This window comes from Musca autumnalis, unplaced genomic scaffold, assembly GCF_047663935.1.
Source record: "Musca autumnalis isolate F117 unplaced genomic scaffold, ASM4766393v1 scaffold_2, whole genome shotgun sequence".
Taxonomy (NCBI): domain Eukaryota; kingdom Metazoa; phylum Arthropoda; class Insecta; order Diptera; family Muscidae; genus Musca; species Musca autumnalis.
Window position 1 is genome coordinate 259,365,291 of NW_027411755.1, and position 21,850 is coordinate 259,387,140.

Below are 21,850 nucleotides of genomic sequence, written 5' to 3' on the forward strand. Positions count from 1 at the left end.
ACAGTTCGATTTTTTCATTCACGAGCAAATTCTATATCGAATCGAATGTCGTAATTAGGCCCCAGGGTGCATTTTATGCGCGATTTTTATGCCAATCATACCTCTTTACCTAAAGCTGAAAACACATCCACTGTTTGGGTAAAGTGATATGTAAATTTACTTTAAAAATAATGGAACAAAATAAACAAAATTAACGAGATGAATGAAAAGAACTAGATCAGGGGTGAGCACGTCTGTGTGCTAGCACACAGACAAACTCTTATGTTACACGCTTAAACTTTCATACGAAACTTTCCCATTATTTTGGCGTTCATAGATCGAGTTCCATACAAAAGTAATTTTATGAAATTACTGCAATGGAGAACTCGACCTAAGAACGCCAAAATAATGGGAAAGTTTCGTGTTACCGCCGCCACTGTTTATTTACCTTTCTTCTTATTTATGTTGTTTTATTAAATACGATCGCAACCTTGAATTTTCATGTAGTCAACACACTTTTGCATTGATCTCTATTTATCTCTTTGTTGCCCTTTATTTATGTGGCCCTTTGCCTATGTGTATATACATACATGCATAAAGTAATAAGTATGTATGTTGTTATTGTTTAATAACGGCAATGTCTAATGGACGAAAAAAAGTAGCTTCAAAGGGCAACGAAGAGATGACAATAATTAGTTCGAATTTGAATACGCAGCGAACAAATTGTTTTTAAAGCGCCACAGTCCCTTTATTATTAATAAACATTTTAAGTGAAATTATTTCAAAGTGTTTTATTTGGAAGAGGGCGACTAAAAAAGTTGTTTTGCGTCTCGAACTCAACATTCTTTAAAAACAATTTAACTCTTTAAAAACAATTCAATAAGAGTTCAGCATAACAAATAAAAATAATTTCGCGAGTGCTGCAAATTATTACAGTGGTTTCAGCAATAAATTTGTTATTGGGAAGAGAGTGTGTAAGATTGTTTGTGGCTCATAATAATAAATATAAAAGCTGTGAAAAATATCAAAAAGCCGCTGATACAGCATCACATTAAAATAAAGATATTATTATTTTAAAAAAGGAATTATTTTCTGAAAAATAAAAAAAATATTTTCTCAATAAAATAACAATAATTTTATATCGTGTTTCAACAATTTGACGACATGTCAGAAACCGATTTTAATTGCAACAAATGCGATTTAAAAGACACCGATCGTATGGTGCAATGTGATTCTTGTGACAAGTGGTTCCATTTCGAGTGTGTTAAAGTGGATAGCAACATTGAGAATGTAAGCTGGAGTTGTTCGTGCTGTGGTGACCAATCTGTGGCCCAAAGTAACGAGTGTGATGGATCGGAGCATATGCCAGCCGTAAATAATACCGCTGATTTCACTGCCGGGAGGCAGGCTTCATCATCACCAGCCAATATGGCGCAACCTGGCACATCACAAAAACAACAACAAAAAGAAATGGATCCCGTTCTTGGAAAAGGTGCATATAAAAAGGCACATAATCCAAGTACAAGTAAACATGGCTCCAGTACAGTGTCGTCAGTACCAACAACTATGTCTCAAACGACAGTTATGCCACTGACAAAAACAACATCGACATATTCAAACAGTGTTAATAAAAATTTTCATAAAGACCGCCATTTTGAGAATTCCGGTATTTCTGACGTGGTTCCAAGCAACATGTCTCAGACTCAATTGCAGCTGCAGATGTTGGAAGAGGAGAAAGAATTACAAAGGCAATATTTGGAGAAGAAATATAAAATTCTGTCCCAAGGCAACGTAAGCCAGCCATCGTGTTCCTTTTCTCAGACGTTTACAACATTTCAACCAACAGCAGCTCAAATTGCAGCCAGACAAGTGATACCAAAGGATTTGCCGAATTTTGATGGAAACCCAGAGGATTGGCCGTTGTTCATCAGTAATTTCAAAAATAGTACCGAGATTGCTGGTTACACTGATGGTGAAAATTTAATGCGTTTGCAGTCGTGTCTCCGTGGTCGTGCTAAAGAGTTGGTGAAAAGTAAATTATTAATTCCTTCGATGGTGGTTGAAATTATTCAGACGTTGGAAATGTGTTTCGGTCGTCCTGAACATATTTTAGATGGCATGATCGATAAAGCCATGAGGATTCCACCACTGAAGGACAGACTGGATAGCATAATTGAATATGCATTAACAATTAAAAATATTTGTTCTACAATGGAAGCGTGCGATATGAAGGCTCATTTAAATAATCCGATGTTAGTGAAGACATTAGTGGACAAATTGCCGAATAACCACAAATTAAGTTGGGCTATGCATCAAAAGGATTCTAGTGTTCCGATAGTGAAAGTGTTCAGTGATTGGATTTACAACATAGCCGCTGCCGCCAGCCAAGTCGTGTCTCCAATAACAAGCAAGAAAGGAGCATCGGTGAATACACATCAGCACAGTGGCCCAAAGAAACCAATTTGTTTTTCGTGCAAAAGTGAAGCTCATAAAATCCAGAGTTGTGGTGAGTTTCAATCCCTAAATTTGGAAGCTAGATGGAAGATAGTGAAAGAAAACAAATTGTGTCGCCAGTGCCTAAATTCACATCGCAGAAAGTGCTTTTCAAATAAAGTGTGTGAAATCGGTGGTTGTAAAGCAAAGCATCATCCATTGTTACATAATCATCAGTCCTCATTGAATGTGAGTGCAAATAATTTCGTGCCTACCGAACAAAGCCGAAGTGTAAATTCTCATCGTGACAGTGATAAAGAGAAGACATGTTTCAGAATTTTGCCGATTCGAGTTTTTTATGATGGTGGCTCAGTGACAACGTTTGCTTTTTTGGATGAAGGTTCTTCCGTGACTCTTATGGAGAAAGAGTTCTTCAATAAGCTCGGAATTAAAGGCAAAAAAGAACCTCTGGAACTACGTTGGACTGGCAACACAACTCGTTCTGAAGATGACTCGGTGAAAATTAATATTGAAGTGTCTGGTGTCAAAGGTGATTCTCGTTTTATGCTGCACGATGTGAGAACAGTGAAGAATCTTGAACTGCCCAAGCAAACATTAAATTTTGAAGATGTTGTGAAATATAATCCACATTTAAAAGGATTGCCAGTCGAGTCATATGTCAACGCAAAGCCAACGATTTTAATTGGAGTTAATAATTGGCGAGTGGCTGTCCCAATGAAAATTCGTGAAGGTGGTTATAATCAGTTTATTGCAACAAAGACTCGACTGGGATGGACTCTTCAGGGTAGTGGCACAGATGTTGGTAAAGTAGCTTCGCTGAATATACACACTTGTGAATGTGAACGTCGTTATCAAATCTTACATGATGAAGTAAAAGAATATTTTTCTCTGGATGTGTCGCAACCTAAAAATATATTGTCGATCGAGAATCAAAGAGCCAGGCAGATTTTGGAAAACAACTGCGTAAAGAAAAATCAACAATTTGAAGTGAGCCTACTGTGGAAAGATAGTGATCCTCAATTACCTAATAGCTACAATGTCGCAGTTCATCGACTAAAGTGTCTCATGAGGAAGTTTAAGAAAAATCCTGAATTAAAGCAGACTATGCAGAAGGAAATCGACAAGCTTCTCTCAAAAGGATACGCAAGAAAAGTTTTGGACTCCGAAATGAGTAATTATCCTGGTCGCACCTGGTATCTTCCAATTTTTGTGGCCCTTAACCCGAATAAGCCTGGTAAAGTACGTCTGGTCTGGGATGCAGCAGCCAAATCCAATAACAAATCACTCAACGATTATTTGCTATGTGGTCCTGATTTGCTTACGTCACTCTTCAATGTTTTAATCGAATTCCGAGTTGGTCAAGTTGCAGTCTGTGGTGATATTGCTGAGATGTTTCATAGAATCAACGTCAAAGATGAAGACATGCATGCTCAACGATTTTTGTGGTTCGAAAATGGTGACGTAGACAAAATCAGTGTTTATGTGATGAAGGCGTTAACTTTTGGAATTAGCTGTGCTCCATGTATTGCTCATTTTGTGCGCAACAAGAACGCAGACGACTTTCGTGAAAATTATCCCAGAGCAGTTAAGGCGGTTGAGTCGTATCACTACATGGATGATTTTATCGACAGCGTACACAGTGAAGAAGAAGCCCTAGAGTTAGCACTACAGGTTAAAACGATACATGCTGCTGGTGGCTTCCACATGAGAAATTGGGTGTCGAATTCCAAATTGGTGCAGGAAAAATTAGGCGATGGAGAGCTGACAAAGAATACGTTTGGAGCCGTCGAAAAAATTCTTGGTATGTATTGGGAATCCAATAATGATGTGTTTCAGTATAATTGCAGATTTTCACGGCTCTCGAGAAACGTATTCGAGTCGCATGTAGTCCCTACCAAGAGGGAGGTTCTTCAAGTCCTGATGTCCATATTTGATCCGCTTGGATTCATCTCCCATTACACGATTGGGTTGAAAATACTTCTACAACAGATTTGGCGATCGGCAATTAAATGGGACGATGAGCTAAATGACGAGCTGTACAACAACTGGTCTTCATGGTTGTCCAATTTGGAGAAAATTTCACATGTTCAAGTTCCAAGATGTTACTCCAAGCTGTTGAAGTTCACTCAAGATGTCCAAATGCATACCTTTGTCGATGCTGGAGAAGACGGATACGCAGCGTTGTGCTACTTTCGCATTAAGTATCTCGAAGAAGTCAATACCAGTCTTGTAGCAGCAAAATGCAAAGTGGCTCCCCTCAAACCAATTTCCATTCCGAGGTTGGAACTCCAAGCAGCCCTAACTGGAGTGCGCCTTGCAGACAAAATAGTCCAAGCGACGAGACTTCAATGTACGCAAAGTTTCTTCTGGTCGGATTCAAAAACTGTGCTGAGCTGGTTGTCCATGGATCCGAAGAATTTTAAGCCGTTCGTCATGTACAGAGTTGGAGAAATCCTGGAGTCTACAAATATTACCCAATGGAATTGGGTGCCCTCAAAATTGAATCCAGCTGATTTTGCGACGAAAATTGGGTCCTGTAATGAAGATTTGTGGTTCCATGGTCCTAAGTTCCTTGAAGAAGATGAAAGTTCTTGGCCGAAAAGTCCTGTATTAGCACAAACCAATGAAGAGGTACGTAATTGTCTGTTGCATATTTCGAAATCACATTCGTTCACCATAAATATTGAGTATTTTTCATGCTGGAGACGACTTTATAAGGCGCTGTCGCTATTCTTACTTTTTATGGAGAAGTTAAAGTCCGTGGTCCGTAGCTGCAAATTACCAGAAAATGCGAATTTCGAATGTGTCCAGAAAGCCAAACTTGTTTTGTACAAGTATGCCCAAAAAAGCTGTTTTCCTGACGAAATATGGTGCCTCAAGAATAACAGGCCGTTAGAAAAAGGCAGCAAATTGAAGCCAATGAATATCTATTTAGACGAAAATGAAGTTCTACGTGTCTCAGGAAGAGCTGAGATGTTAAGTTGCAACAATGCAATAATTCTACCCAACAGTCACTACATAACATTTCTGGTGGTTCAATTCTACCATCAAAAATTTCATCATTGTATGCATGAAGCAGTGATGTCAAATATTAAATCCGAATTCTACATCCCCAGATTGAGAGCACTTTATAAGAGTGTACGAAGAAAGTGTCAACAATGCAAGAATTTAGCAGCAGTACCATGTCCACCTCAGATGGCAGCGTTACCGTCAGCCCGAGTATCTAGTTTTGAACGTCCATTTACTTACGTCGGAATTGATTTCTTTGGCCCATTATATGTCACAGTCGGCAGGCACAAAGAAAAGAGATGGGGTGTTCTGTTTACATGCTTAACGGTACGTGCTATTCACATCGAAGTGGCTCATAGTCTTGACACCAGTTCCTGCATAATGTGCATTCAAAATTTCATAAGTCGTCGTGGCTCTCCCAAAGAAATATACACCGATAACGGTACTAATTTTAAATCTGTTGAAAGAATGCTCCAAGAGGAAAGACAACATTTGGAGTTCAAAAAGCTATTTTCCAGATATGATTTTATCAAGTGGCGATTCAACCCTCCAGCTGCCCCGCATATGGGCGGTGCATGGGAACGTTTAATACGTTCAGTAAAATCCATTCTTTACTCAATGTGTCCAGCCTTCAAATTTAACGATGAGACCCTACGATGTGCACTCTATGAAGTCGAATTTATCATCAATTCTCGCCCGTTAACATTTGTGGCTCTAAATACAGTGGATGACGATGCACTTACACCGAACCATTTATTATTGGGCTCAGCAGCAGGGCAGAAACCTCTTTGTGAATACGACTACGATCTAAGACAACGATGGCATCAAACCCAACAATTTGCAAATAACTTCTGGAGAAGATGGGTACGTGAATATGGACCAATGTTGGTACGAAGAAGCAAGTGGTTCGAAAAAGTTCCACCACCAACTGTCGGAGATGTCGTAATTATAGTTGACGATACACTACCTCGCAACAAGTGGCCCAAAGGTATTGTAACCGAGTTATTTGCAGCAAAAGATGGTCAAGTTCGAAGCGTCAAAGTTAGAACCAGTTCCAGCGAGTACGAAAGGCCAGTAACCAAAATAGCAGTCCTGGACGTCGGTATTAAGAAGGATGACAGTAAGCTCAAGAGGCCCTAGTTCGCTTACGAAGGGGGGAATGTTACCGCCGCCACTGTTTATTTACCTTTCTTCTTATTTATGTTGTTTTATTAAATACGATCGCAACCTTGAATTTTCATGTAGTCAACACACTTTTGCATTGATCTCTATTTATCTCTTTGTTGCCCTTTATTTATGTGGCCCTTTGCCTATGTGTATATACATACATGCATAAAGTAATAAGTATGTATGTTGTTATTGTTTAATAACGGCAATGTCTAATGGACGAAAAAAAGTAGCTTCAAAGGGCAACGAAGAGATGACAATAATTAGTTCGAATTTGAATACGCAGCGAACAAATTGTTTTTAAAGCGCCACAGTCCCTTTATTATTAATAAACATTTTAAGTGAAATTATTTCAAAGTGTTTTATTTGGAAGAGGGCGACTAAAAAAGTTGTTTTGCGTCTCGAACTCAACAGTTTCGTATGAAACTCTTATGTTACACGCTAAAACTTTCATACGAAACTTTCCCATTATTTTGGCGTTCTTAGGTCGAGTTCCCCATTACAGTAATTTCATAAAATTACTTTTGTAAGGAACTCGATCTATGAACGCCAAAATAATGGGAAAGTTTCGTATGAAAGTTTTAGCGTGTAACATAAGAGAAAGTTTCAGCGTGTAACATAAGAGTTAGTTTTTTGTGAACCATTAAAAAGTTTATGCAATTTTTTATTTATATTTTTTAACAATTTGCATTGTGGACGATTTTAGACAACAATTATGTTTAAAAATTTTGAAATAAGTAATGAAACATCAAGAAAAATTAAATATTAATTCTCCCTTAAATTTGCCTCTCTCTCGATTTTGCCCAGCTCTGAACTAGATTAACTAAAAATCGGATTTAGTTCCAATCGTCCTTTCATGGGAATACTGCCTTTGAACTACAATTCTCTAGTGATAACACTACCACACTTTGTTTATACTATAAATAATAATTTTATTAAAAAATAAAGTTTATAAGAAGAATCAATGTCGTCTTCAATGCGCTATCAATATCAAAATACCCAGCATTCAAGGGTTATGAATTTAAAATATAAATCGAAATATAAAAGAATCAAAAGGCAGATAAAGCAAATAGTTTTTGTAAGTAATCTTTTTTCCTTTTTTTGCGAATTTAAAGTGGTGTTAGCCAGAGTTTTACTACATCGCCACAATTTCTTTTTTTCCTTTTATAACGTTTTTAATTGTTACTTGCGACTTTTGGCATTTATGATGATGATATGCACTTTCAACACCAATCGCAATCTAAATTTTACGTATCTTTTAGGAAAATGCTTCACTTTGTGATGAAGTGTCACAGATTCAGTTGGACTTGAAAATTGCACGCGAAGAACGACGATTCTTAATAAAACGTCTTATGCGCCATGAAGGATTTGACGAGAACACAGAGAAAACTAACGATCCTACCGCCTCAACTTTCGCACAGAAAACAAATAACATTCCAAAGAAAAGAGGCCCCAAAAAGAAGACGACAAATTTAAATTTTGTGGAAAATATTGAAACGTTAAAACTTATGTGTGAGGATAAATTCGATGTTGATTCTCAGGGCAAACCTAAAATGCCCATAAACTTGTCGAATGTATTGATACATTCATTGGGTGAAATTCTTCCATCAAATCCCAACTTCCATAATGCTAATTGGATTTATCCAGTGGGATATGTGGCCACTAGAATATATGCCCATCCCAAAGACCCACAACGAAAATGTGTTTTTACATGTAAAATATTAAACAATGCAGGCTATCCGCAATTTCAAATAATACCTGATAATGACTTAGATAGTGTCTTCTTTGGTGAAACGGCAGATATTTGTCATCGTGCTCTGTTGGAGACACTGAAAAGATCACTATCAAAATTACCCTTAAATGTTCAAGGGGAGAAATTTTTCGGTCTATCAAATAGTATTGTACAGTCGTTGCTAAAACTTGATCCATCATTTAAGTCATGTACTAATTTTAAAGAATTTCTTAACAAAAGTGAAGTGTCTGCACACAATATACCCGAGGAAAAAGATCCGACTATGTCATATGAGGCATTGTCTCTAATTACCATGTCTGCATATCATACAATGCCGGAAATCAAAGATGAACCCCCAGATGAATTATTTGATTTGAATTGAAAATCATAGAGTTTTTTTATAGAGGCCAGGTGTGCTGAGGCATCATCATATTAATGAATTTGCAGAACAAGTTGAGGTAAGGGACATTACAGAAATTGCTAAATTGATATGAAAATACGTTTTTTAAGTATTTTATTGCAGTCACCCACCACATCTTGACCCACTGAGAAACATGAACACATTTTACTTGAATTTCTGTTTGTCAAATTATATTTAAAAATATATTATGTAAAAAATTGAAAGATTACTAATTCTAGTTTTATTTAGAAATAAATTGTTGTTCACCTTAAGCGTATACATAATCATAAAATCTTTGTCATAATCGTTAGTTTTCTTCTCAAATAATAAATTATGCCTGATGATGAAATGAAAACATGCACTTAACAGTATATATACACATACAAAAAATAATTAAATTCTAGCTAAATAATAGTCAAAGCACAGTATTTCTTTTATTATTGTAAAATATATATGCATACTCAGTCGTCGTCAGTTGCTGATAGCTAGATTACTTTTTTTAAGGATTTTACCTTCGTTGACTTTTGCCTTCCGACCTACTTGATGTGGCTGTTACTGGCGCAGGTGTTGGTAAGAGAATACGACTACCATCCGCGTAACGGATTTGACGCTCCGGAGTAGGTGTAAGACGGGCTGGACTTATACGTGCCGGTGGCTGTGGGTAACGAAATTGCGTTTGTGGATTTCGAATCTCTGCTACTCGGCGCTTTGTTGTTGCGTCCTCCTGAGGTTGGTGTCGATGATGATGTACTTGTCGTTGTTGATATTGAGACACTGTATGCTTAGTTTGTGCGTTTTTAGCATTGGCAGTTATTTTAGCTACCTTACGTCCTCCAAATATTAAGTTGGATACAAATATTACAGGTGAAAAGAGGCGTAAAGGTGTTTCACTAAAAACGAGAGATTTGTATACAAATTATTTGTCTCATCAAGTTAATATATGAATTTAGACTTACGTCGTTCCCACGATAGGCTTAGCCTCGTTACCGCTTAATATGAACAGAGGGAAAAATATGGAAAATATGCAACTGCTCACAATAATCGATGATGACATATTGGTTAACACAGTTAAGGGTACTCCAAATCCCAAAAAGTATGGCCAATTAATTTCAATGTAATTCAAACGTCTATGTAATTCCCAGCCCATATTGAACCATTTATATTCAAATGAATACAAAGAATATAGCAGGCATAGGTGAATAAAACACAGAAATCCACCTATATATGGTATGGGCAGCAAGTTGACTAGCATACTTTGAATTAAGAACAAGGCCTGCACGACCAAATTGAACAGGAAATCGGCAACCAATTTACTGATGCTAGGAATAAGATTGGGCTTTCCTTTACGAACTTTATACGCTTCGTTTGCAATGTCGGCAAACCAAAGTGACGAAACTATTTTACTTAAGAGAAAGATGGGTAAAACCCACATCATTCCAAAAATGATTGATAAGATTGACTGCAACCAGCCCCAAATCATGTGGAGATCTTGGGACTTGTCACCATAGCACAGTGTCAATATAAATTTTAACGTTGGCAAAAGAATTCGTTCAAATAGAATTATGCTCATCCAGGTGAAACCGCCATTGAGAGCACATGATTTCAAAACTTTTTTTGCTATTTTTTTCTGTCTGTAAAGCAAGTTGAACATTGTTTTAGCTGTTTAATAATATCTAGAAGGGGAATACTTACTTAAAGGGTATTGATGGTTCCGACTTTTGCTTTTTTGGTAAGCTATCTAAACGTCGTTCATCTGGGTTTTCATCCCTAGCTGCCATTTCACGAATACGCTCTTCTTCGTACATGGCAGATGCTGATGAAGGTATCGGTGATGGGCTGCGACGCATCATACGTTGACATTCTTGCAGGCGCTGTTGGCGTTCAGCTTCCTTTTCGGCATTTAATCTGTGAATCTCAGCATCAATGTAAAAAACCAATGTCATGCCCTTTATACTGTCCCATAACCCATATAAAAACCCGAGTGATATGCTCTAAAGACAAAGAAAAAACTTTGAGGCACTTTGAAATTCTAAATATAGGACTTAAGCAACTACCTTTACTGAATCCATGTTTACTGTATTTATTACATTAAGAGAAAAATATTTATAATTTTGGACGACTAATTATTTTTAGAGAATTTTGTAAAATCAAGACCATGAATTGATTGTTTTTGTTTTTCTTTTATTATTTTTGCGTTTTATAAAGTGAATTTCCTCTTTACAATTTTAGTGATAGCGAACATCAGCTGATTACATGTTTTTGACGTATGTATAAGTCTTATGCCAGACTATGAAAATTTTCATGTACGTGAAAATGAGTTTAATAGCAAGAGGTTTGAAGGGGGTGAAACTCTTGGTTTGTTCCAGTACTACACATTTTTACTATTTTTTCGATAACATAAAGGAAAAATCGGTTATCGGAGTAAAAATGAGTAGAAATGTGTAGTACTGGAACAGACCATCTGTGCACAAGGTTCTGTAATCTGAAATTATTCTTTGTGTTTAAATTCGTAACTCCCAAACCACTGCAAAGCAATGAAAATATCACATTTTTCATATGATTTCATATATGTGTGTAGACGTCAATGAAAATTGGGAAGAAAATGGAAAAACGTTTTTAATGAAATTTTTCATAGTCTGGCATAAGACCAAATTTCATTAAAAAATTTCATGAAATTAGGTGTTTTTAGGCCGAATTCCCCATTACAGCAATTTCATGATTTTAATCTACTACAGTGGTGTGAAAAAGTAATAAGGACACTTCAATCCATAACCAAGATTACATTGAAAATTGACTAAAAAAGTGAAAATTACATTACAATTACATTACAATTTATTGTTTTCGATTTTCATATATTTATTGTTGACCTTTGATCACTATCTTAACATAAGAAGAAGATTTATTGTTTTCTAAAAATGTTAAGAAAAGTATTGTAAAAATATTTTGATTGCTTGTAACCATATTTTATTTATCTTTTATATTTTATGCGAACTGTCGTAGTTTGGTGTGTGAAAAATAATAAGGACACTTCATGACATCTTTTAATGAGGACCAAACTTGAAAAAAATTAATGCAGGTTTTTACTAAATAATGGTAGATAAAGTGTTTCAGTGTCATTAATACTTTGTAGACGATCCTTTGTTTTCTAAAACGGAAGCGCATCGTCTGGGCATCGAGTCGACCAAATTTTGGTACTTCTCTACTGGTATCGCGTCCTATGCAACCTGTATAAGTTGCCAAAGGTCGCCATAATTTAATGGACACTTTACCCTTGATTTTTTAACTTCATTCCACAACATTTTTCAATCGATTTCAAATCAAGGGATTGTATGGCCATTCTAACAACTTAACTTAATTATCCTGGAACACCTTTTTTCATTTTGCCGTCATTTTTGGGTCATTAACTGTGCTGAAGACTAATTTGAGAGGCACACCCCCTTCAGCATACGGAAGAATTATATTTTTCAAAATTTCAATGTAATCTGGTGATTTCAAAAACACTTTGAATACTGTATAGAGACCCCACAGCATAGTACGAAAATGAGCCCCACACCATGCTGTTACCTCTGCCATATTTAGCCGCCTTCAGAGTATATTTTGGGTTATATTATTGATTTTTAGGTCTTCAACCCTGATAAACTCCTCTATCGGAACAAAAAAATATATTTGGTTTCATCAGACCAAAGAATGGTGCATAACTTTTTTTTAGACCAAGCGATGTGATTTCTAGCAACCTGTATTATTTGCTGAATATTTTTATACCCTACACCACTACGACTTTTATCTTTGAAGTTCACTTAGATGCATCCTCCACCATTGTTTTTAAAGATTCTAAGCTTTTTCTGTAATTTTTCTGTATGAATTTCCTTCTTTATGTAAACATTTAATGATTTCTCGAGTAGCGTGATGACAATGCGTATTTCTACCCATATTTGCAAAGAACAACTAAAAATACCAGTAGATTTAACATTTAATGAATAGAAATTAATTCATTTTAAACTTTTACTTACAGGAAAGAATCACAAAACAATAATTTCATTTTTTTTACTAAAACGGAAAACTGTCCTTATTATTTTTCACAGCAGAAATCTCGGATTTTACGAAAAATATTTGTTTTGAACAAAAACTAAACAGAAAGAAAACAAAATCGTAACGGGATTTCTTATTGCAATACATGTAAATTTTCAAAAACAAATTTCCATCGTAAATTCTTCCATTTTACACATTTTAGGAGCGACCAAAAGTTGTGAATGTCACTGTCCTTATTATTTTTCACACCACTGTATGTCCCGGGACACACTAGGAGTAATTTGACTGAAATTTTGACATGAAAGCAAAAGTAAATATAAAATAAAACGGTCTGTTTGTTTCATACGAATATTGCAACAAAGCAAAATTGCAGAACAAATGAAATCGTGTACACTAGTTTCTTGAAATTATGTGTTTTCCCAAAAAATGCAAAGTTTATTTTTATTTATTTATTTCGTAATAAAAATCCCAATGGCCAAGGAACTATTACAATAGCTTTGTTCCTTTACCTGCCTGAGGTTACCATTTCTTACCATTTTTAACCTGCAAAGCGTTCCTTTACTTTAACACGTTCGCGGACGCAAGCAAATTCAGAGAGGTGAAAAAAATGACACCCAATTATTTTGGAAATTAGTTTTTTTGTTTTTATTTATTAATTATTGATTATTATTACTATTTTTTATTTATTATAGAATGTATCTTGTTGAAATAAATCGTATTATGTATATTAATCACCAAAACTTAAGATTGTATACAAGTAAATGGACAAAAATTGGCTGACAATGTGAATGCTATAACATTCACGTCGTTTTGCATCGGAATGCTATAGCATTCACGTCCGCGAACGTGTTAACAAGCATACAATTTATATGAGACCAGTTCACCACTTTTACCATTTTTTGCCACTGTTACCATTTTTTAAAGTAAAGGAACAGACCAAATATGCAACTTTACATTTAACATTGATAACATAAAAAACTTAAAATTAACAAAAATCGTACATTTAAGTTACTCCTATGCAGAGCAACTACTCCATAAAAAACCTCTTTAATGAGGTGGCAGTTACAATAGTAAAATCATTTGGAATACAATTAAAAAAATTAACAAGTTAGCGATTGCAAGAAATATAACATTACGTCAAAGATGACTACTCAAGAAATACACATTTCATTTTCTTCTGTGCAAAGAGGGAAAGAAAAACATATTAAATTCCATTAATTTGCTTCATGGAGAAAAGCAGTCAGTTTATTCCGAAATGACAACAATCTAAAATTAAAATGCTTTAAATGATTTGGCAGTGAGTTAAACAAGCGAGACACTCTCACAATAAACGATCTTTCCATGTGAACATCCAACCTAGGAATAATTAAATTTGTATTTCGAGTAGAACGCGAAAACTGAAAAGTACTTGCCAAGAAGTGAGGACACTGTAGCTGTGTTCCTTTACTTACCTGAGGTTACCATTTTAACCATTTGTTACCATTTTTAACCTTAACCCCGAAAAGTGGCAAAACTGGAAGCAATTTTTAAGAGAGTGAGAGGGGAGAGAGAGGGAAAATGGCTTTCTCTTCTACCGCAGGCTACCAGCAAAATTTCTGCAGGTAGAAAATGGCAGAACTGATTTTTGACTTTTGTTTGACGATTATTTCACAAAATGGACGAAAAACCGAAGAAAAAGTCGAACACTAACAACACTAAATTAAAAACTGTGAAATAAAAGACGAACATTGATTTTTTATGTTTTTTTCTGACATTGCTGCCGGATCTACCATTTTTCCGTTCCTTTACTTTTCTGGTAAAAATGTTCATGAGAGAGAGCAATTTTGAAAAATTTTGCCACTTTTCTCTTTTACCACTCTTACCATTAAAAAAGTAAAGGAACAAAGTTTGTATCTTGCAAACTTTGTAGAAGTGCAATATACATCTGATATAAATAAAATCAGTGAAGGAGCAACCCAAAAATAGTTCAACGACTGGAGAAATGTGAGTGTAAAGGCCCACCGAAAAAATATATGTACCTTATCGCACTGTTGAAAGCTCTTTGCACTCTTCTTATGTTTTGCAAACTAGTTCCGGAATATACTTCTAAACAGTAAAGTATAGCTCTGTTCCAGAACTGAAAAGTTTTTACAATTTTTACCACTTTTACACATTTTGCGTTCCCGTACACAAAATTTATATGAAAATCGTTTACGACTTTTACAACATTTACGACTTTTACCACTTTATAAAGTACGGGAACAGGCCATATGTTTGGCATTATGAGCGCATGAACCAACTTCATGTCAAAATTTCATTGAAATTACTCTAGTGTGGCCCGGGACTATGGAACTCAATCTAGAGACTCATAATTTCATGTTAAAATGTCAGTGAAATTATTCTAGTGTGGCCCGGGACTAACCTATTCAATGAAATTAAGACATGAAATCGTGGTACAATAATACATCTACTCACATCAGCCCAGTACTGCGAGCTGTCAAAAAAAGCTTCGTTCCAGAACTAAAAAGATTTTAAAAAAGGCGTTCCCGTACACCAAAAAAGTTGCAAAATGTGCACTTCTCTTTAAACAAAAATGGCGCTGAATAGCTTTCTCTTTAGAAACTTTTTACACGACAAATTTGTGCGAGCAAAGTGTGCAACATGTCTGCCGGCTTCGGATTGGCTCACACGTCGACTTTGACATTTGTTCTAGTTTTTACGACGTTTCTGCCATTTTTCCGTTCCCGTACATTTTGGAAAAATGTGTATGTGGAACTCATTTTCGACAGTTTGCTCTTTTGACACTTTTATCATTAAAAAAGTACTGGAACGAAGCTAAAGTTGTAATTGAAAACACAAAATTAAAAAACAAAAATTTAAAAGAAAAATAGCGAATTTTTGATGGATTTTTGTAATAATGCGTTTATTAATACCCGCTTAACAAAAGAAATCGTGTGAATCACTTTATTTTTGGAAAACTTGTTTGACATTTCACAGTACTGAACTGGTTTTTGTTGTAGTTGTTGGCTGATGCATCTACCTGTTAATTGTGCCATGCATGAACTTTAACGTTTTTATGTGCCACCTTCCCTAACCCTGCGTTTACAAAAGACAGGACAGTTGACTACATGTATTGATTGTCAAAAACCCAAAACTTGCCTCTGTGACGTAGGCGTCCATACAACTGCAAAAACAGTTGTAAAATTATGAATGAAAATCATAGATTTCTTTTTGTTTTCCGTTCACATATTTTGTTTTTGTACCTATTCTTTTGTTTTCAACACATTTAAATTATCATCTCACTTCTTTTTTCACAAAATGTCAAAAATTTGTTAACCCTACTGTCTATGAAAAAATGATGGACAGCTGGGAGACAAACGACAAATGTATGTATGTGTTAGTAAATCAGAGTTGTATTTGAAGACAAACTGTCTGGTGTAAACGCCTAGTAAGTCCATATTTACATTAGACAATTTTCATTGCGGCAAATTTTTGTGTAATTTTTCTGATTCTTCTTCAATTAAATAAACACATAAAATACATACATAAAATTAAAGTAAATGCAAAAAAATCTGCAAAGAATAAAGAAACAAAACAGAATTTGCGAGTACAGGGGTATGTGTACCCACTCTTATTCCTCTCTAGCCCTCGCCCATAAACTCAATTTTCTCTCCCATTTTACTTTGAACGTCTAAACATCGACCTATGGAATGGACATTTATTAGTGGTTTAGTGCAAACGGGTTAAAACCCCGTTTATATTATAGATTTTTTGCAGGGTTAATCTTCTTTATTGGGATTTATTTGACTTTTACGCAACGAAGCTGACAGTTGAAACTCAGTGGTTTTATTAAATCCGGTTATATGTAAAGGTATTATAATTCTCAAAAATTATAAAAACTGTTGCCGTCGAGCTACCGACGCCATCACTGTGTTCAATGCGTTTGCCAAAAGAAAATTTATCGATTCCTTTCTTATCTCACACAAATATATCGATTTTTTGTTATTATTCTCTGACTTCATACAAACAAGTTCAGAGAGAATAACTGGATTTGTTAGCAAAAATATATTTTCTAGCTTTGCAAGTGTTTTCATTATATTAGTCGAACAATAGAATTAAAGTTTGGGTAAGTGTTGTCCAGTAAAATATTTGGTATTTGTGTTTGTTTACGTCTTTACCATTAAAATTTTTTGTTGTTGAACAATAAGTCGTCTGATACATACATCCGTACATATTTATATATTTGCAGTTTTCTTTTTTATCTTAATTATAAAAATTATTAATATATACGCGCGTATATATTTAGAGAGTTCGTTAAATGCATTTTGTATTAAACAAAAGATGTTTGCTTCTTATCTAATTTCTTTGTTTACAAAGGTTTAGAAAAACTTATGTATAATGTAGCATATTGTTGTTTTAATTAGCGACTGGAACGATGATGACTTGTTGCATTTTTTTCGCTGTATATTTGTGTCTTGGCATATAACGTTGACAATGGCTGGCGTACATATATAAAAATAATAATAATTTGCATGTGTATGTGTTCTGCAAATTCATTTATCCAATTTAAGGAGAAAGTTGAATGTAGTGGCTGGATTTGAAACTTTTTCTACAGAAAGTTTTCAAAAATTAATTTTTGTCGAAAATAGACTGACTGTGTCCTGGGTTTAAGACTTTTGCCTATGGACAGATGCTAAACCGGGCTAACGCGATCATATTTTTTTTAATTATTTTTGGTCAAAAATCATATGGGTTTTCGGAAATATCGAAGCCTCCTATATCTCGGGAAATACGGACTTCCCAAACATGAAAGATATATTATCGTAATCAACATTCCAAGATCTACCTGTGAACAAAATTTCAAAATTTTCTGAGTCCAGCCCTGCATTCATCTTATGCCCAATTTAAATGTTGAAATTAGAATCAATCATCAATCCCAAATTATGGGAAAAGATTATGTAGTCAAGGAATTGTTATAATATATTACAGTTAATAGGGAAATGAAAATGTGTGATATAAAACAAAGTAGATACTAATTATTTTGGGAGATATGTATATTATTTCGAATGGGTAACCAAGCCTATAAGGCCATCTATGTTACAAAAGCAAAGTTATCCTAAACTGCACCTAACTCTGAACTTATCCTTAAAACTAAATAAAGATATAAAAATATTCAAAACCATTTGTAATTAAACGGATTTTAAGCATATACTACTCCAAACAAATATAAAAGCATTTTTTTTTTTGTTAGATTATTCAAAATTTTGACTCATATTTTGTGTTTATAAAAAATACACCTTTATTGCAAGTAAATTTATAGTATTTTGGAAATTTATGTTGCAACTCGTGATTTTGCATACTACTATCAAAATTTTACCATGTGCCATTTTGCTTTGTTGTTTTTTTTTTCTTAATAATTAGCATAGTGCGACTTTTCTTTCCATTACTCTTCGGTCGGCATTGTTTAGTTCAGCTTTGTAGTAATGATTAATCTACGCTTTATCTATCACATTCATACCACATGTCAATTTTTATTGCATTATAGTATTGTAATTCAATGAAAATTGAAACTAGGCAAAGTACTTAAATACAAATCATTTCTACACAGTTGGCATTATTTTTTATTATTAATTGTAATGGTATTGTATTTTTTTTATTTTATTTTAATAATACATATTTAATCTATATTATCTATTTGTTTTAGGTACGCGAACTATTCCATGAGGTCTAAGACAACAGACGTAACTAACATCAATTCGATTTGAAACGAAATAGCCGTATGATGCGGGCATTTCAATACATCGATTATCTACAATAAACAAAGCGAACAAAGACAATCGAATGATAAGAAAATTTTAATGGAAAATTTGTGTGTCCTGAATAGAAGTTATAAAAAGGAACTCTCAATTTTATCTCCCAACGACGAACTGTTTTGATTGATTTATACGTTCTTTCGTGCGTGTGTGTTTAACTTAAACGCTGTGCGGGTAGTATGCATACATTGAGATAAAATTCTCTGTGAGAAAACAACAAAACATAAATCGACGCCCTCAAATCATTTGCTGTTTTATTTGTTCTTTAACGCTACTGATAAACTGTAATAATCATCGAAGCTAAACCGCAGTCCAGTTATATTTTGAATATCAGTGGACAAAGTTCTCAGCTGTTGGCTCTTGGTGTGTTCCAGTTGTGTACGTTAAATAAAAATTGAATAAAGACCCAAGAGGAGTTTGCAAAATGGGCGATGATCGTTTACCTATTGTGGAGAATGAAGAGCATTCACCCACCACAACACGTCGTGGGCCTCAGGACAACGAATTGGATCCGGAACCAGTAGGATGCGGTGCATCAGCCTGTTGCAACCCCAACAGTGGATTTCATCGTTTCCTTGCTCTGATATTTATGTGTCTTTTGGGTTTTGGTAAGTTTATGTACTGAAAAAGTCATTATAATCTTATTCCCTTTTTCTAAAGACTCGGAATACGGATAATCAATTTCCACCCAAAAATCACTAACGCTGAAATGATCAGCGCAGATCTGAGTAGAGCTACTACCGAAACAAAAAACGTGTGCTTTAACTTTACCCGTTCCCATTAATATTTTTATATTTCTTATCTTTTTTTTTATTTCACAGGATCATACTTTTGTTATGACAATCCCGGAGCACTCCAAGAAGTTTTTAAAGAAGAACTCAATATTACAAGCACCCAGTTCTCTATGATTTATTCCATATATTCGTGGCCAAATGTAGTTCTATGTTTCGTTGGCGGCTTTTTAATTGATCGTGTCTTTGGAATACGCCTTGGAACAATTATCTATCTATTTATATTGCTGATAGGTCAATTACTATTTGCCACGGGAGGTCTATTGAGTACATATTGGATAATGATTGTGGGTCGTTTTATATTTGGTATTGGCGCCGAATCATTGGCTGTTGCTCAAAACAACTATGCAGTATTGTGGTTTAAGGGCAAGGAATTAAATATGGTATTTGGTCTACAGTTATCTGTGGCTCGTTTTGGTAGTACCGTTAATTTTTGGGTAATGCAACCACTTTATAATTATGTCCACACAATATATAAGGAACATAACGCCCTTGGTGTGGTACTGCTATTGGCAGCTGGTACTTGTGTTCTATCATTGATGTGCGCTCTAATATTGGGTAAGTTTTAAAAGTTAATTGCAAGTGATATTTGTTTAAATAAAAAAATTCTTCCCTTAGGGTGGATGGATAAACGGGCTGAACGGATTTTACAACGCAACACCAATCCCACTGGCGAAATTGCCAAACTTAGCGATGTGGTTACATTTAAAGTCACTTTTTGGATGGTATCGGTTATATGTGTAGCCTATTATGTAGCCATTTTCCCATTCATTGCTTTGGGCAAGTATGTATTTGGTAAAATGGATCGTTGTCATGTTATATACTAATGTAATGTATTATATCTCCACCAGGGACTTCTTTATGAAGAAATTCGGTTTTACCCCAGACCAAGCCAATAATGTCAATTCAATTGTTTATCTTATATCTGCTGTGGCTTCACCTTTGTTTGGATTTTTAATTGATGTTACCGGCCGCAATGTATCATGGATATGTTTGGCTACTTGTTCTACGATTGGAGCACATTCCCTGTTAGCATTTACCATGTTAAATCCATATGTTGGCATGGTTTTAATGGGTCTATCCTATTCAATGTTGGCTGCAAGTTTGTGGCCTTTGGTTGCATTGATTATTCCAGAATATCAACTTGGAACTGCCTATGGATTGTAAGTGAAAAAGGTTTTCCAACTATGTACTATATGATATAACAAATAACTCTTCTTTTAGCTGTCAGTCGGTTCAGAATTTGGGATTGGCCGTCATCACCATCATTGCTGGTATGATTATTGACAAGAGTGGTGGAGATCACACATATTTGGAATTATTCTTCTTGGGCTGGCTTACAGGTATGCTGCATTATGGAAACATTCAACAAGCATGTTAAAAAATAACCAATTTGTTTTTATTTTACAGTTGCCTTAATTGCCACATGTGTCATCTTTGCATACGATCGTAAAACTAAGGGGAATCTCAACATGTCGCCAGCTCAGCGTTTGCAATACGCCAATCAAATGTACGCCAATTTTGAGTAGTATTTTTTTTTTTTAATCACAAAAGACACACTTTATTCACACAATATTAGTAATTATTCGCACAATTTTGTAACTAACAAAATTAATATATTTTTCCAAATCATTATTTTCCATTAACAACACTACTTCCTAACACAACTTAAAAACATGTATATTTTTTATGTATTTTCTTATATAGTGCTGCACAAAGAATGTTGACTCCGGGTGATGGTGCTAATGTAGATGAATATGCCAGCGATCAAGAGCCACTGCTAAACAATTAGGGAGCATGCAAATAAGACTCCAATGGTCTGTACTATCATCTCTGTATTATAATTAGCTAAAAATAACATTTCATCGCTAGCAACATATCATCAACAAAGCTTTACATATTTAACATTTCCATTTACACACATATACAGTCCGATTCTAACTCTTGGGGAATTTCCCACTCTACACGAGTTATTGTTCCATATTGCGATTTCAAAGTTAGTGAATTTGTGAAATTCCCAACAAGTAATCATTTAGAATTGGCCCGTTACATAATTTTTTTATTTCATTTTTTTTATCGATTTTTATTATGTTTTTAAAAACAATCTTTTATTATTGCTGCCTTCAGATGATTTTTATTTTTTATGTACATTATTTTTTTTATCTCATTTACATTTTTTATTATAATATTTAGTCATGTAAGGCAACCAATTATTAAATTAAGGATATTACCATTGTACTACTATACAAATTATATTATGAAAAAAGGCTAAAATTGTTGAAAATATTGTATTTATTATTACATTGTTGTGGCTTTTAATGTTAAATATAACGGAAATTTGTAAACATAAAATCAATCTCAATCACCTTTATATATAAATATGCTAAAACAAATATCTATGTGTACAATATTTACAAATTATTGAAAAGAAAATATCCGAAAATGTGTGATTATTTGAAGAAAAAATAAAGTTTATATGTATAAATATTAAACTGAA

At 34.6% G+C, this 21,850-nt stretch overlaps 4 protein-coding genes across 6 annotated transcripts; 3 read left to right on the forward strand and 1 right to left on the reverse strand.

Moving 5' to 3' along the window:
* Window positions 1-1,143: 1,143 nt before the first annotated feature.
* On the forward strand, window positions 1,144-6,582 carry LOC141392585 (uncharacterized). The gene has a single exon (XM_073965517.1). It carries the CDS (start codon window positions 1,144-1,146, stop codon window positions 6,580-6,582), a length of 5,439 nt encoding a protein of 1,812 aa, XP_073821618.1.
* An 887-nt stretch (window positions 6,583-7,469) lies between these two features.
* Window positions 7,470-9,161, forward strand: LOC141391910 (transforming growth factor beta regulator 1). Of its 3 annotated transcripts, none has more exons than XR_012409746.1 (3): window positions 7,470-7,687; window positions 7,872-8,799; window positions 8,852-9,161. XR_012409746.1 is itself a non-coding variant. In XM_073964640.1 (2 exons), the coding sequence occupies exons 1-2, from the start codon at window positions 7,574-7,576 to the stop codon at window positions 8,721-8,723; spliced, it is 966 nt and encodes a 321-aa protein (XP_073820741.1). In that variant the 5' UTR covers window positions 7,470-7,573; the 3' UTR covers window positions 8,724-9,161. The 3 variants fall into 3 exon arrangements, 1 of the variants encoding a protein (XP_073820741.1); XR_012409747.1 differs by having other exon boundaries at window positions 8,865-9,161; XM_073964640.1 differs by having other exon boundaries at window positions 7,872-9,161.
* Window positions 8,911-11,008, reverse strand: tank (EI24 domain-containing protein tank). Its single transcript, XM_073964639.1, has 4 exons — window positions 10,796-11,008; window positions 10,434-10,732; window positions 9,698-10,372; window positions 8,911-9,631 (listed from the first exon to the last, which is right to left on the reverse strand). Exons 1-4 carry the CDS (start codon window positions 10,808-10,810, stop codon window positions 9,250-9,252), a joined length of 1,371 nt encoding a protein of 456 aa, XP_073820740.1. The 5' UTR covers window positions 10,811-11,008; the 3' UTR covers window positions 8,911-9,249.
* Window positions 11,009-16,606: 5,598 nt separating this feature from the next.
* On the forward strand, window positions 16,607-21,850 carry LOC141391911 (lysosomal dipeptide transporter MFSD1). The gene is made up of 8 exons (XM_073964641.1): window positions 16,607-16,875; window positions 18,454-19,170; window positions 19,384-19,911; window positions 19,972-20,137; window positions 20,205-20,516; window positions 20,578-20,696; window positions 20,764-20,863; window positions 21,061-21,850. Exons 2-8 carry the CDS (start codon window positions 18,987-18,989, stop codon window positions 21,143-21,145), a joined length of 1,494 nt encoding a protein of 497 aa, XP_073820742.1. The 5' UTR covers window positions 16,607-16,875; window positions 18,454-18,986; the 3' UTR covers window positions 21,146-21,850.

Excerpts from the sequence above, each read along its gene's own strand:
- LOC141391911 (XM_073964641.1), top strand. The coding sequence starts at position 18,987 with ATGGGCGATGATCGTTTACCTATTGTGGAGAATGAAGAGCATTCACCC. Across the intron at positions 20,517-20,577 it reads CTTGGAACTGCCTATGGATT|CTGTCAGTCGGTTCAGAATT; the intron begins GTAAGTGAAAAA and ends CTCTTCTTTTAG. Across the intron at positions 20,697-20,763 it reads CTTCTTGGGCTGGCTTACAG|TTGCCTTAATTGCCACATGT; the intron begins GTATGCTGCATT and ends TTTATTTTACAG.
- LOC141391910 (XM_073964640.1), top strand. The coding sequence starts at position 7,574 with ATGTCGTCTTCAATGCGCTATCAATATCAAAATACCCAGCATTCAAGG. Across the intron at positions 7,688-7,871 it reads AGATAAAGCAAATAGTTTTT|GAAAATGCTTCACTTTGTGA; the intron begins GTAAGTAATCTT and ends CGTATCTTTTAG.
- LOC141392585 (XM_073965517.1), top strand. The coding sequence starts at position 1,144 with ATGTCAGAAACCGATTTTAATTGCAACAAATGCGATTTAAAAGACACC.
- tank (XM_073964639.1), bottom strand. Across the intron at positions 10,373-10,433 it reads GAACCATCAATACCCTTTAA|ACAGAAAAAAATAGCAAAAA; the intron begins GTAAGTATTCCC and ends CTTGCTTTACAG. Across the intron at positions 9,632-9,697 it reads AAGCCTATCGTGGGAACGAC|TGAAACACCTTTACGCCTCT; the intron begins GTAAGTCTAAAT and ends TCTCGTTTTTAG.